Source organism: Hyaena hyaena, unplaced genomic scaffold (assembly GCF_003009895.1).
Source record: "Hyaena hyaena isolate Hyena2069 unplaced genomic scaffold, ASM300989v1 scaffold_904, whole genome shotgun sequence".
Lineage (NCBI taxonomy): Eukaryota > Metazoa > Chordata > Mammalia > Carnivora > Hyaenidae > Hyaena > Hyaena hyaena.
This window is the reverse complement of record NW_024081540.1, coordinates 717,293-732,744: the sequence shown is the minus strand read 5'-3', so window position 1 is coordinate 732,744 and position 15,452 is coordinate 717,293. Positions and strand designations below refer to the sequence as shown.

General features: G+C 35.8%; 1 protein-coding gene across 1 annotated transcript in view; it reads right to left on the bottom strand.

Moving 5' to 3' along the window:
- Positions 1 to 216: 216 nt before the first annotated feature.
- HDAC9 (histone deacetylase 9) overlaps positions 217 to 15,452 on the bottom strand; it is a 718,836-nt gene continuing 703,600 nt past the window's right edge. Inside the window, exon 26 of the mRNA XM_039220715.1 lies at positions 217 to 459. Coding sequence (XP_039076646.1) covers positions 420 to 459 — 40 coding nt within the window. The 3' untranslated portion in view covers positions 217 to 419. The remainder of the gene's footprint in view (positions 460 to 15,452) is intronic.

Sequence of the window (15,452 nt, the reverse complement as noted above, 5' to 3'; positions counted from 1 at the left end):
AAAAAACTGATTAGAATGTCAGGAATGAGTATTTCTCAGGTTCTGCCCAAAATTTTGCTGGCTGTCATAGCATCCATAATTAACAGGATCTAACGCTCTACTGGATGTTACTAGTTCAAACTTTGGGTCTGGGAGTGGGTCGGCCAGCATGTTAAAAGTATGCTGGAAGCAGTTTCTTCCAATCGTGGTTTACTGTAACTTTAGAATCACAATGGTTATATTTAAGGAATCTTTAATGCCCTTTCAAGTCCATCCAAAGAACAAGTGAAGCTGCTGTTCAGAATTTTGTGCCCAGTGTTTATGTTACATCGAATCTGTGCCACCCAGGCAGCAGACAAGACATGTCTGAGGGTGCTGGGTGGGGGGATACACAATGATGTCACACACAGGAAATATGGTGGGGGGTTGTGCTTGGCACTTCACAAGGCTGGCTCCTCTTCCATAGGCTCACCAGCAGTTCTGTAAAAATAAACAGGCAATCAGAATACGGCATAAGAGTACACAATGACATTGTAGATTTTCATGCATAATCAAAGCTGATTTTTCAGCTCTCTCTGATGTTTATTTGTGTTATTCAGTTATCCATAAATAGAGTTTCTTTCCTAGGAAGTATAAACAAATGTCAAGTGGAAAAACATTTTAGATCCAAGCAATCATTGGAAATGTTCCTGTTTATATTAAAACATGTCAAAATATTTTATAACTCTAGATTCTGAAATGTACATGTTTTGTGTCTAGTACAGTTCAATAATTTATTGAAAAAATTAACTATAATATTTTATTTTAGGAGCAATCACAATGATTTCCTATGGAACCAGTTTGCTAATGAGAGCAAAGAACCCAGCTAGCTTCTGTAGAAGACTTACCAGGGCTCTAGTTTTTGCTTCTGTTCTTTCATAACTGGATTGGCTGCCTGCCGGAGGCATTTCAAATCAAATTCTGAATTTGATTAGTAAATCGCTGCTACAGACCCAACATTTTTACAAGAAATGCTCTATGGTAGTGTGTAAATAGTTTTTATTCGGCATCATCTGTGGGGTGTTCTCTTCAGGCAAAACCAAAACTAATTGCTTGAAAATTTATACTTGATATTTAAACTTAATTTAGTAACACTCTGAGGGAGTTTTAAGGCAAACTTTAAGAATGATTTTTAATTTAGTCAAAAGGACAGACTGTAGAAGAAGTCCAAATACATGAGGTAGTTGGATTGTTGAGGAAGAATACTGGGATTTGAGATGTCGAGAGAAGGAAGTTTGAATCTGAGCTCTACTATTTGCTAATGTTGTAATTGCTAACGTTGCACTTCTGTGACGCGGTGGGTTTATGTTCAAAACCAGAGGGGAAAAATGTTCCTTAATGAATTAGATAAGGTGAAAAAAAGGATATAAACTTGACTTGTAAACAATAAACACTATGAGACATTATTTAATAATTTGGATTTGTACCTTTGTCATCTAACATATGCATACAATTGTGTGAATGGCTCACAGGTACAGAGTAATGCCTATGCTATCAAAGGAAACTAAGGAAACAATATTTGGATGATAGTTCTCTTTGCATGGTGGAGTAATAGATACGTGGTTTTCATTTTTTTTTCATATAGTTTATGCTTGCCAGTATTCTATAATGAGTTACTTTCATAATGGGAAGACAATGCTATGTTTAAAACACAGCTGTCTATGAAGATAAATGAACTATTTAGCCATGTTGTTTTATAGATTTATAAGGAAAATAAATCAAGATTTCTATGTATCTATAAAGTAGTTGCCATTAAAAATTTTTTTAACATTTATATATTTCTGAGAGAGAGAGCAATAGTGAGAGCAAGAGCGAGCAAGTGAGTGAGAGAGACAGAGAGAGAGAGAGGAGGGAAGGGCAGAGAGAGAGAGAGGGAGACACAGAATCTGAAGCAGGCTCCAGGGTCCACGCTGTCAATACAGAGCTCAACATGGGGCTCGAAATCACAAACCGTAAGATCATGACCTAAGCCAAAGTCGGATGCTTCATGGACTGAGCCGCCCAGGAGCCCCAAGTAGTTGCCACTTTAACTTAGTGTTTTTATAATACATTTAAATTATTGAAATAAAATTATTATCAATGAGATGGTAATAAAAAGAATTTTAATGCATCCTCTAAAGAATGAGAAATATCAGATATTCATTATTTGACATTACCAAAAAGAAGGAGTGCCAAATCAGTCCATGTGAGTACTTAAAAAAAAAAAAATCATTTCTTTGGAAGTTATAGCCTGTTCAAGAGTGTACCGGATAAGGAGGTTGTAGAAAGTGTTTAGAATTGCTACATAAGATATAAAACTGTTTAAATGAGTCATACTCCATTAAAATCTTTCCAAACTAAAATTATCAGTATTCTGAGAAGAAAACCTTAATGGAATCTGAGTTTTCCTATTTTTTTTAAAGCTTTATTGAGATCCAATTGACATACAACATTGTATAAGTTTAAGGTGTATAATGTGATGACTTGATACACATACGTATTGCAAAATGTTTACCACAAAAACACATCTTTCACTTCATGTAAGTACCATTTGGTTGTTATGGTAAGAACATTCAAGATTTAATCTCATAGCAACTTTCATGCATACATTATTGTTAATTATAGTCACCTTGACTATTAGATCCTTGGGATTGATTCATCTTATGAATGAAAGTTTGCACCCTTTGAACAACATTGTTCCACTTCCCCCAATTCCTAGCCCCTGGTAACTCTCTATTCTCTGTTTCTATAAGTTCAATGTGGGCTTTTTCCAGTTTTATTGAGAAATAATTGACATATATCACTGTATAAGTTTAAGGTATATAGTATATTGGTTTGATTTACATATATTATGAAATGATTATCATAATAGGTTTAGTTAACATCCATCATCTTATAATACATACTGAGTTCAAAAGTTTTAGATTTCACATGTAAGTAAGATCATACAAATGAGTGTTTGTCTTTCTCCATCTGCCTTGTATCACTTAGCATAATGCCCTCAGGTTCACTCATGTTGAATCTCTTTTATGGCTGAATAATATTCCACTGGAAGTTTATTCCACATTTTCTTTATCCATTCATCCGTCAGTGAAGACAAGGCTGTTTCCTTGTCTTGGCTATAGTGAGTAATGCTGCAATGAACATGAGAGTGAAGATATCTCTTCAAGACAGTGATTTTGTTTCCTCTGCATATATATCCAGTAATAAGATTGCTGCATCACATGGTAGTTCTATTTTTAATTTCTTGAGGAATCTCCATCAGTAACATTTATTATTGCTGGTCTTTTTGATGCTAGCCATTTTAACTGATGTAAAGTGGTATCTCATTGTGGTTTTGATTTGCATTTCCCTAATGACTAGTTATGTTGAACATCTTTTCATATACCTGTTGGCCATCTGTATGTCTTCTTTAGAAAAATATCTCTTCTTGTCCTTTGTCAACTTTTAAATCAAATTATTATTTCTTTGCCATTGAATTGTATGAGTTCCATATATATTTTGAATATCACCCCCTTATATATGTATCATGGTTTGTAAATATATATCACATATATACATGGCTTGTAAGTATTTTCTGAATCACATGTTGCCTTTTCATTTTGTTGATTATTTCTTCTGCTCTGCAGAACTTTTAGGTTGAGGTAGTTACATATTTAATTTTTGCTTTTGTTGGTTTTTCTTCTTTTTGTCATACCCAAAATATTCACTGCAAAAGACCAAAGTCTAGAGCTTTCTTCCCTGTGTTTTTTCCTAAACTATAACTATGTTTATAGTTTCAGGTCTTACAAATCCATTTCAAGTTAATTTTTGTGAGTGGTGCATGATTGGGTCCAATTTCATTCTTTTGCATGGGAATGTACAGTTTTCTCAATAGCATTTACTGAAGAGATTATTGTTTTCTCTTTGAATATTCTTGGCTCCCTTGGTAGTATCTTGTCTGGATACTAGTTGACTGTATGTTTGAGGGTTTATTTCTGGGCTGTCAGTTCTGTTTCATTCGTTTATGTTTGCTTTTATGACAGTGCCATACTGTTTTGATTACTAGAGCTTTGTAATCTAGTTTTAACTCAGGATGTGTGATGCTTCCAGCTTTTGTAATTCCATATGATTTTGAGGATTTTTTTTCTATTTTTATGGGAAATGCCACTGGAATTCTGATAGGAATTTCACTGACTCTATAGATGACTTTGGGTGATGAACACTTTGTGTGTATAGTTAAACCTTTGTATCATTTTCAATGTTTTTCATAAGAGTCTTCTTTTTGGTATATAGATCTTATTTTGTATTCTGCAACTAGCAAACAAAGACAATTTTACTTCTTTTCTTGTCTGGATGCCTATTATTTCTTTTTCTTGCCTAATTGCTCTGGGTAGGACTTCCAGTACAATGTATAACAGGAGTGGTAAGAGTAGGTACCCTTCCGTAGTTTCTGATCTTAGAGGGACAGTATTCAACTTTTTACTGTTGGGTATGTTAGCGGTGGCTCTTTATTATGGCCTTTATTATGTTGAGGTGTGTTCCTTCTATACCCAATATGTTGAGATTTTCATTAGGTAAGGATGTTAAACATCAGTTGTTTTTCCTGCATTTATTGAAAGAATCATATGATTTTTATCTTTCACTCTACTAATGTAGTGTATCACAGTGATTGATTTGCATATGTTGAACCATTCCAGGGATAAATTCCACTTGATGATGATGTATTATTCTTTAAATGTGTAGTTGAAATTGTTTGGTATTTTGTTGAGGATTTTCACATCAAAGTGGATCAGGGGTATTGGTCTATCATTTTCTTTTCTTGTAGAATCCTTGTGGTATTGAGGCAATATGGACTATATTAAGCTAAGTTTCAACTTTTTGGATGAGTTTGAGAAGAAATGCTGTTAATTCTTCTTTAAATGTTTAGAAGAATTCAACAGTGAAATCATCAGGGACTAGAATTTTGTTTGAGAGGTTTATGATTACTGATCCAATATCCTTACTTATTATTGGTCTGTTCAGATTTTCTACTTCTTCATGATTCAGTGTTGGTATGTTGTATATTTCTAGGCACTTATTTATTTCTTGAAAGTTATCCAGTTTGTTGGCATATAACTGTTCATAGTAGTTTCTTATGCCACTTGTATTGGTATGGTATTAGTTGTATCCTCTTACATTAATAATTTAATTATTTGAGTCCTCTTTCTTGGTAAGTCTAGCTAAAGGTTTGTCAACCTTTTTAGTTTTCAAAGAATCAACTCTCAGTTTTGTTGATCTTTTCTATTGTTTTTCTATTCTCTATTTCACTTATTTCTGCTGTGATTTTTGTTATTCACTTTCTTCTGGCAACTTTTGGTTCTTTTTCTAGAAGTTCTTTAAGATGTAAACTAGAGTGTTTTGAGATTATTTATTTTTGAGGCACTTATTGCTGTAAATTTGCCTCTTAACATTGCTTTTCCTTTATCCCATAAGTTTTGTTATATTCTGTTTCCATTTTTCTTTGTTTCAAGATATTATTTAAATTTTCTTTTGATTTCATTCTTGATCTATTATTTCAATAGTATGTTAAAATTTCCACATATTTGTGAATTTTCCAGTTCTCTTCCTGCAATTGGTTCTGAGTTTAGTACCACTGTGGTTAGAAAACATACTTGGTATAATTTCAGTCTAAAAATTTGCTAAGACTTGTATTGTGACATAACATTTGATTTGTCCTGGAGAATGTTCCATGTGCACTAGAGCAAAATGTATATTTTCCTGCTGTTGTATAAAATGTATGTTTGTTAGATCCATTTGCTCTAAAGTATAGATCAAATCCAATATTTTCTTACGGATTTTCTATCTCAATGATGTATCCATTGTAGAAAGTGGAGTACTGAAGTACTAATAATAGTCTCCTACTATTATTGCATTGTTTATACTACTCCCTTAAGATATTTGTTTAATATATTTAGGTGTTATGATGTTGGTTCCATGTATATTTATAATTGTATCCTCTTGATAAACTGATCTCTTTATCAATGTATAATGACCTTCTTTGTCTCTTGATACAATTTTAGACTCAAAATCTATTTTTTCTTATATAACTATTCCTTCTCTATTTTGGTTTCCATTTGCATAGAATATCTTTTCCATCCTTTCACTTTGAGCCCGTAAGCTAAAGTAGTCTTTTATAGGCAGTATACAGATGGTCCTGTTTGTTTAAATTCATTTAGCCATGTTATGCCTTCTGACTGTAGAATCTAATCCATTTACATTTAAAATAATTGTTGATAGCCAATAACTTTACTATTACCATTTTGTTAACTGCTGTCTAGTTGTTTTGTAGTCCCTTTGTTCCTTTCTTCCTCTCTTGATGTCTTTACTTTGAACTGATATTTCTTCTTAGTGGTATACTTTGATTCCCTTCTATTTATTTCATGTGTATCTACTATAGCTTTTTGAATTGTGATTAGTCTGAGGCTTACTTGAAACATCTTGTAGATATAACAGTCCATTTAATCTGATAACTTAACTTTGCTCACATGCAAAATTCTACCCTTCCTTACATTTTACTCTTTTTATGTCATTTACATCTTTTTATACTATATATCTACTAAGAAATTATTGTAGCTATAGCTATTTTTAACACTTTTGTCCTTTAACCCTTATACTAGAGTTAAGTGATTAATACAACATCATATTACAGTATTAGAACATTCTGATTCTCATTGTATTCTTATCTTTACTAGTGTACATAATATTTTCATGTTTTCAAGTTATTCAGTATCATTCTTTCTTTTCAGCTAAAAGAACTGCTTTCAGCGTTTCTTGTAAGGCAGGTGTTGTGATGAACTTACTCAGCTTCCAGTTGTTTGGAAAAAACAACTTCATTTCTGAAGGGCCACTTTGTTAAGTAAACTATCCTGGTTGGCAGTTTTTTATTTTCAGCATTTGAATATATCACCCTACTCTTTCCTGGCTTGCAAGGTTTTTGCTGAGAAAACCACAGATAACTTTAAGAAAGTTCCCCAGTATAATTTTTTCTCTTGATACTTTTAAATTTCTGTTTGTCTTCGATTTAGACAGTTTTATTTAGTTTATTATAGTGTGTTCAGTTTTATTATAATGTGTCTTACAGAAGATCAGTTTTTTGGTTTTATTTTGTTTTATTGAGAGAGAGAGAGAGAGAGAGAGAGAAACATGATGGGGGAGGGAGGAGAGAGAGAGGGAGAAGAAGAATCTCACTACCATGATATCATGAGCTGAGCTGAAATCAAGACTTGGGCACTTAACTGACTGAGCCACCCAAGTGCCCCAAGAAGCTAATTTTGGATTGGAATTTTGAGCTGACATATTAGCCTCATGAACTCAGATATCTAAATCTTTCCTCGGGTTTGGGAAGTTCAGCCATTATTACTTAATTTTTTTGTTTATTAATTTTAAGGGGGAAGGGGCAGAGAGAGAGGGATAGAGATGATCCTAAGCAGGCTTCACACTGTCAGTGCAAAGCCTGATATAGGGCTTGATCCCACAAACCATGAGATCATGCATGGCCGGAGCAGAAACCAAGTTGGATACTCAACTGAATGAGCCACCCAGGCACCCTAAGCCATTGTTACTTTAAATAAGTTTTCTGTCACCTTCTTCTACTGGTATTCCAATAATTCATAGACTGTCTTAATATTGTTCTATAAATCCCTTAGGCCTTCTTCATTCCTTTTCATTCTTATTTACTTTTTTGCTCCTCTGACTCAATATTTTCAAATTATCTTTGCCTTCATTGATTCTTTCTTTTGCCTGGTCCAATCAGATGTGGAGCTCTGTACTGATTTCTTTAGTTCGGCTTTCGTATTCTTCAGCTCCAAACTGAAGTTTGATTATTTTCTATCTCTTTGTTGAACTTCTCATTTTGTTCCTGTATTGTTTTCCCGATTTTTGTTAAATTGTTTATGTTCTCTTGTAACTCCCTGAGCATTTTTAGAACAATTATTTCTAACTCTTTTTCAGGAAATTCATGTACCTCCATTTCTTTGGGTCAGTACCTAGAAGTTTACTGTGTTCCTTTGGTGACATCAGGTTTCCCTGATTCTTCACGATCTCTGTGGCTCTGTGTCTGGAGCAGTGGGGGGCATGATATTTGGTTGGCTCAGGCTTAGGTCCATAACACTGACAACTGTGTGGTCCTTGGTGAGCACTGTGGTGGTGGAGGGGAGTGGCTGCAAGGGATTTGGGGGTCCTCAGGATCTTCCTTAAGTACAGCAGTTAGGGACCAGGACAGGCCACTGTAGTGGCTGAGGCCAGTGATGCACACACTTGCTGTAGGGGCACTGGATCTTGACATGTACTCCTGTGATCACAAGGCCTTCCTGGGGGCACATCAGTGAAGGCCAGTATTGGGACTCAGGTTGGTGGGGTGCAAATACACAGCTGAGGGCGCTAGATGCAGTTGAGTCCAGTGGTTCCAATCACTGGATTTGAGTCAGGGTTAGATGTGGGCTCACATGCAACTTTGTGGCCCTTGATTTTTAGAGTATGCTCCTGTGGCTGCCAGGTCTCACCAAAGGTATAAATAAACATGGCAGCTGAGGCCAGTGAGTTGGCCAGGAGACTGCAGGTGCAGAGTTGGAGGGACTAGCTGCACATGGGCTCAGCAGGCCAGAGACAGAAGATACGGCTGAATCCTGTCCTCTGCCAGTTGTGGGGGCCTTAACTGTCAGCATGGACTCCCACAGCTGCAGGGTCTTGCCATGGGTGCACACATGGCAGTGGAGGCTGGTGATGGGAGTCAGGCCAGCAGTGTGCAGGTGCACAGCTGGAGGGGCTATCCCTGAGTCCGTGCATGGTGGTGAGTCAGCACCAGGGTCCAGGTTGATGTCTTGCGCTGGTGCAGCCACAGAAGCTGGGGCTGGCTGCCAGGATAAGTCCCAGGCTGCAGAGGCATAGGGGGCAGAGGGAAGAAATGAGGAGAGACTTGAGAACCTGGAGAGCATGAACATGAAAACCTCTGGTAAAAACCTTGTGGTAAAATCTCCAGGGTGTCTGAAGGAGCTGTTTTGGACATTGGTTTCTTCAGCAGTAAAAGCTACTGGGTTCCTTGCAGAGCATGTCACTGGGAACCATGATCACTCCCATTGCATTTCTGATACTGGTTGCACCCACACTTCTTCCTTGTTCCAGGCTATCTCTATACATCTCAGCTTTGCCAGTTCTCTGGGTGGGGCAAAACTGAAGTAGGTCTTGCCTGCAGTGTCCCACAAGGGTGGGGAGGCTGGTCACTCACCCCACTCTCTTTTTCCCAGTGAGGGGAACTCTATAGCTGAGGTCCTCTTGGTGCTGAGTAGTGTCAGTCTGGAGAATGGATGACTCAGGCAAAATGAAGCTGTTCTCCATTCCCTTTTTATGTTGTTATTCTCAGGTTTTTTGTTCTACTGTGTTGCTAAAGTTTTTGAGTGGGCTGCTAAGCACTCCCGGAGCTGTATTTGTTCATGGATGGCTGTCCGATGACTGATCTTTGTTGGGGGAAAAAAGCTCATGTCTCTGCTCTCCCATAATAGTGACATCATTTCCCCAACCTGAATTTTCCTATTTCTAACACAAATCCTCAATAAGATGATCTTTACCCCTATACCCAGGATTCAGTTATGACTGGAATTTCAGAGACAATAGTGGAGAGAGAAAATGTTCCAGAGGTCACAGATGTAAGTAACACATATATATCCTTGGTGGAGGATCTATGCATTCTCCAGATACACACATGTCCAGCCTAGACTCTGAGAACATGAACAGGGTATGTACTGTGTGACCTACACTCATTGGCAAAAACAGAGCCCCTTTTGTTGAAACATGGGGACTTTCAACTACAAAATAAAGCTTTCCCCAGTTGCTTCTCTTCTCTTTCCTCCCTTCAAAATCATTTCATAGTTTGGGGCACCTGGGTGGTTCAGTCAGTTGAGTGTCCGATTCTTGATTTCAGCTCAGGTCCATGATCCCAGGGTTGTGGGATCAGGCCCCATATCTGGCTCTGCACTGAGTGTGAGTCTTGCTTATGATCCTCTCTCCCTGTCTCCCCAACTCATGCACTTTCTCTCTCTCCAAAATAAAAAAAAAAGTCATAGTAACCACTTTTTTGAAAATAGTCCACTTACTAATCCCTACCTTCTACTGAATCAAATACATATCCACAGGGGCGCCTGGGTGGCTTAGTCGGTTAAGCATCCGACTTTCGCTTAGGTCATGATCTCGCAGTTCGTGGGTTCGAGCCCCGCGTCAGGCTCTGTGCTGACTGCCAGCTCAGAGCCTGGAGCCTGTTTCAGTCTGTGACTCCCTCTCTCTCTCTGACCCTCCCCTGCTCACGCTGTCTCTCTCTCTCTCCTAAAAATAAATAAAACATTAAAAAAAAATTAAAAAACAAACAAACAAACAAACAAAAAAAAACAAATACATATCCACATAACTAACCAGCTCTCTCTATATGTTGCTGCATAGAAGTAGGGTTAGTAGCACAGAAAGTTGTAGAATCTCCTGGTAGATGCTCTGTGCTCAAGTCCCAGCTCTACCACTTTCTAAAATTTAACTGGGCAAGTCAACGTTTGTGGTGTCTCAATTTTCTCTTTAAAACTGAAATATTCCTTGACCTGCCCTCAGGGTTGTAATTAAAAAAATGCTTTATATACTATAAAGTGTTGAACAATTACAGAAGAATTATATTATTTATACCTGCCATTGTGATAATTTATAGTATTACCCTTTTCACATACATAGCTTTCAGTGGAGGCAGTACTGTCTTTACTTAATTCCTATCCCTAGGTAACTGTTTTATAGTCTTCATATTTCATAAATCTTCATGAAACACTTAGAAAATGAGCTGTTGAGGAATGACCTTTTAATGTGTGTGTGTGTGTGTGTGTGTGTGTGTGTGTGTGTGTGTTTGGTGAAAGAGTAGGAAGCAATGCTCTGGAAATGTGGGGTCTCCCCACTTCCATCATCGATGTACACATACACCAAGTTTACCTTGATTAACAGTAACACAGTTGTGGAAGGAGATAGGGAAAGGGAAAATATACACTATTTACATTATTAAATTTAATTACATTTGTGATTAGGTAAGATGTAGACACAGTAAGGTCAGGAATACATATAAAATAAAACCTCCAAAGATAAATTTTAGTACAAAAGTGTAGCTAACTGAAAGACATAAATTTCTACTACAGCAAGCCAACTTCACAGTGAATGAACACTGATGATTCCCTGTCAATAAAGGGTAAAGGTTACATATATTTAAGAGAAGGATCTGTTCAGTCTAGCAATCCCAGGTTAAGATAACTGACAAAAATACAAAGCTGAAAGTAAAGAATTTAACTTGAGAAAATATATATAGCATAAATTTATATTCTTGTATTTGCCTTAGATTCTTGTACATTTCCTTAAGTGTATTTAATTTCCTATGATTTTTAAAACAGTATTTCTGTTTATATTAATAATGTTATTTAGTAATATATATTTTCTCTTGTTTCGCTGACTTAATTGAATCCCTTTAATATCTTACTTTTTTCTTCTTCCTCTAAGCCAGACAATCTAATGCCTGTTATGTACATTATTTTGTTTGTTATATATTATATATATATTTTTCAGAGTTATATATTATTATTTTGTGGGCATATATTTTTTATGTATTTAATATATAGTTATATATTTATATATAAACTTACATATTTATATCCATTATATACACGTGTGTGTGTGTGTGTGTGTGTGTGTGTGTGTGTGTAGTTTCTGTTGCTTAATTTTCTCAATGAGTACTGCATTTATTAGATCTATTCAGGTAATTAGGTTTATCTAGGCTTTAGCTATATGACATCTCCATGGTATATATATCTGCCACATTTTAACTATTCATTCTCCCAATAATGGACCCCAGGTTTGACTCCCTCTGTCTACCCACCATGAATAAAACTTTAGTGAACTTCCTAGTATATATACTTTAATGACTTTAGACAAGAGAGTCTTCAGGAGCAGGATTACTAGTTCCCATGCTTTGTATATAGTAAATAGTACTAAATTGCTTTCCAGAATGGCTGCCATACTTTACTTTCCCACAGCCTCCAAAGCTCCACATCTCTAATTCTGGCACTCTCCAGTTTATTGAATCTCTCTGATTCAAACTGTAATTACTGCATGTCTATTATGCACCTGGCTCTGTTCTAGGTACTACAAGTATTGTGGAGACAAAATGTAACAGGGGTACTAGACCTAATTTGGGTGTGGATGGTCAGTGAACATTCTCCAAGAAGAGGAAGTGATATTTGATCTGAATTTTTTGGATAAGTGGAAGAAAATGGGGAGGCCAGTATAGCAGGATCAGTGGGAGGAATAGGAAGATAAGTATTCCAAACAGAATGGAGGAAATGTGCCAAGAGGCATGATATGAACATGAATATAGGTCTTTGTAAAAAATATAAAACCACAGTAAGATAAATTTTGACTAGAAAGGCTAAAATTATAGACTAATTTTACAAAGTGTAGGTGAGGATATGAAGCAATTGGAATAGTCATTCATTGCTGGTGGGAATGAAAGATGGCAGAACCATTTTGGAGAACAGTTTGGAAGTGTTTTACAAACACATGGTTTCCCCACACCTTGGTGATTCTATTCCTAGGTATATCAAAGAAAATTGAGTGCTTGTGTTCACAAAATAAAAACTTGTACGAAAATTTCATAGAGACTTAGGTTCCTCAAAAAATTAAAAATATAATTACCATAGGATCCAGCAATTCCAGTTCTGGGTATATATCCAAAAGAATTGAAAACAGGATCTTGAAGAGATAATTGCATACTCATATTCTTTGAAGCATTATTCGCAGTGTCCAAGAGGTGGAGGCAACCTAAATGTCCATTAATAGACGAATGATAAAGAAAATGTGGCATATACCTACAATGGAATGTTATTCAGCTCTAAAAAGGATAGACTATAATCATATACTACAATATGGATGAACCTTGAGGACATTATGCTAAGTGAGGTAAGCCAGTCACAAAAAGGCAAATACTGCATGACTCCACTTACATGAGGTATCTAAAGCAGTCAAATCCTTAGAAACAGAAAGTAGAATAGTGATTGCCAGAAGCTGGGGAGTGGGGAAAAGAGAAATTGTTTTTTAATAGGTAAAGAGCTTTAGTTTTGCAAGATGAAAAAATTCTAGAGATATGCTGCACAATAATGGGCATACAGTTATCACTGCTGTTCTGTACACTTAAAAATGGTTCAGAAGGAAAATGTTATGTTACATGCTTTTTACCACAATAATAAATTTTGATAGCTTTATTCATAATAGCCCTAAATGGCAGAGGATCTGAGTAGACATTTTTCTAAAGAAGAAATACAGATGTTTGATAGGACATGAAAAGGTGCTAAATATCACTAATCATCAGGAAAATGCAAATCAAAACCACAATAAGAAACCATCTCATATACGTTAGAATGACTATTATCAAAAAGACAAGAAATAACAAGTGATGGCAAGGATGAGGAGAAAAGAGAACATGCATGCACTAATGGTGGAATTGTAAATTGGTGCAATCACTATGAAAATATTGCATGGAAGTTCCTCAAAAAATTAAAAATAGAACTACCATATTATGATCCAGCAATTCTACTTCTGGGTATTTATCAAAGGGAATGACAAACTAACTAAAAAAGATATATTCACCCCTATACTCACCGCAGTATAACTTAAAATAGCCAAGACATAAAAGCAACCTAAGTGTTTATTAGTGGATGAATGGATAAAGAATATGTGGCACAATGGAGTATTATTCAGCCATAAAAAAGAAGAAAATCTTGGCATTTGTGACAACTTAGATGGACCCTGAGGGCATTATGTTAAGTGAAACAAATCAGAGAAAGCAAATACTATATGATCTCACTTACCTATAGAATCTATAAAACCTCTAAACATACACATACAGAGAATAGACTGGTAATTGCCAGAGGTGAGGGTAGGGGTTAGAAGTAGGCAAAATGGGTAAAAGTGGTCAAACTTCCAATTATAAAATAAATAAGTGTTGGGGATGTAATGTACTGGATAGTGACTATAGTTAATAGGACTGTGGTTTTTTGTTTGAAAAATGTTAAGAGAATACATTTTAAAAGTCCTCATGACAAGAAAAAAATTATAACTATGTGTGCTAATGGATGTTAACTAGAGTTACTGTGGTGATTATTTCACAATATATACATATCTTAAATCATTATGTTTTATACCTAAAATATAATGCTACATGTCAATTAGGTCTCAATAAAAATCCTCAGCAAAATAAATTAATAGCCCCAAGTAGGAAACAAGCCAAACACCCATCCATATGTACCCGGATAGACAACTTATGGTGTGTTTATACAGAAGGATACTGTACAATAACAAAAAGGAACAAGCTACTGACTATATGGGTTTCAAAAGAATTATGCTTAGTGGAATAAAAGAAGACATAAAAATCTGTATGACCTACTGATTCTCTTTAAGTGAATTTTAAAATTTGGCAGAACTAATCTAGAGTGTTAAAACTATAAATTATAAAACAAACAACGAATTACCTCTGGAGGAAGTGGCATTGACTAAGAGGCATAAGGCAACTTTCTGGGTGAGGAAAATATTCTTGATCTTGCTCTGGGTGGTGTTTATTTGAGCATGGAATAAGTAAAAAAAAATATCTGTGCATACTAGTATATGTAAGGTATGTTCCAGTTTGAAAAAAAAAATGAAAAAAAGTTCACTGTTGGAACACAGATCAGAAAACAAAGAAGATTTCAGAGATAAGGTACAAAACAAGGTAAGATCTGAACATGGAAGGCTTATGCGTCTTGCTAAGAATGATTATCTTTATGCTAATAGAATAGAAAGGCAATTAAGGGTTTTAAGCAGAGGCACAATAGGATTTGCTCTCCAGTTGTTTTTTGTTTGGTTTGGTTTTGAAGAGCACCCTGACTGCACTGTAGAAAATGGATTAGAAAGGAAGCAAAAATGGATATGGGAACTAGTAAGGAAACTACTACAAGAATTTGGATAAGAGATGAAGGTACTTTGGACTGAGTGTTGGCAGTAGAAGTTTAAAAAAACAGATGGTTTGCTCAAGCTATTGACTCTATCTTGGATATCTTTCTTCTTACTTAGTAGGTGAAATCCTATGTATTTTCCCACTCTGGCTCAGTTGTCCTGTTCTGTGATTTGTTCCCCATTTCTTGGACTTTGTTAGGTCTTCTTTTTTTTCTACAGCTCAATATAGCAAATCACTTATCACTTATTTTATTTGGTTGTTCATGACTAATCCTATGGTAGGAAGAATAATAACCCCCAATGGTATCTATGTTCTACTCCCCAGAAGCTGTGAATATAGTCACCTTGCATGGTGAAACTGACTTTGAAGATGTGATTAAATCAAGTACCTCGAGATGAAGAAATTATCTTAATTATCCTAATGGAGCTAATCTAATCACAAG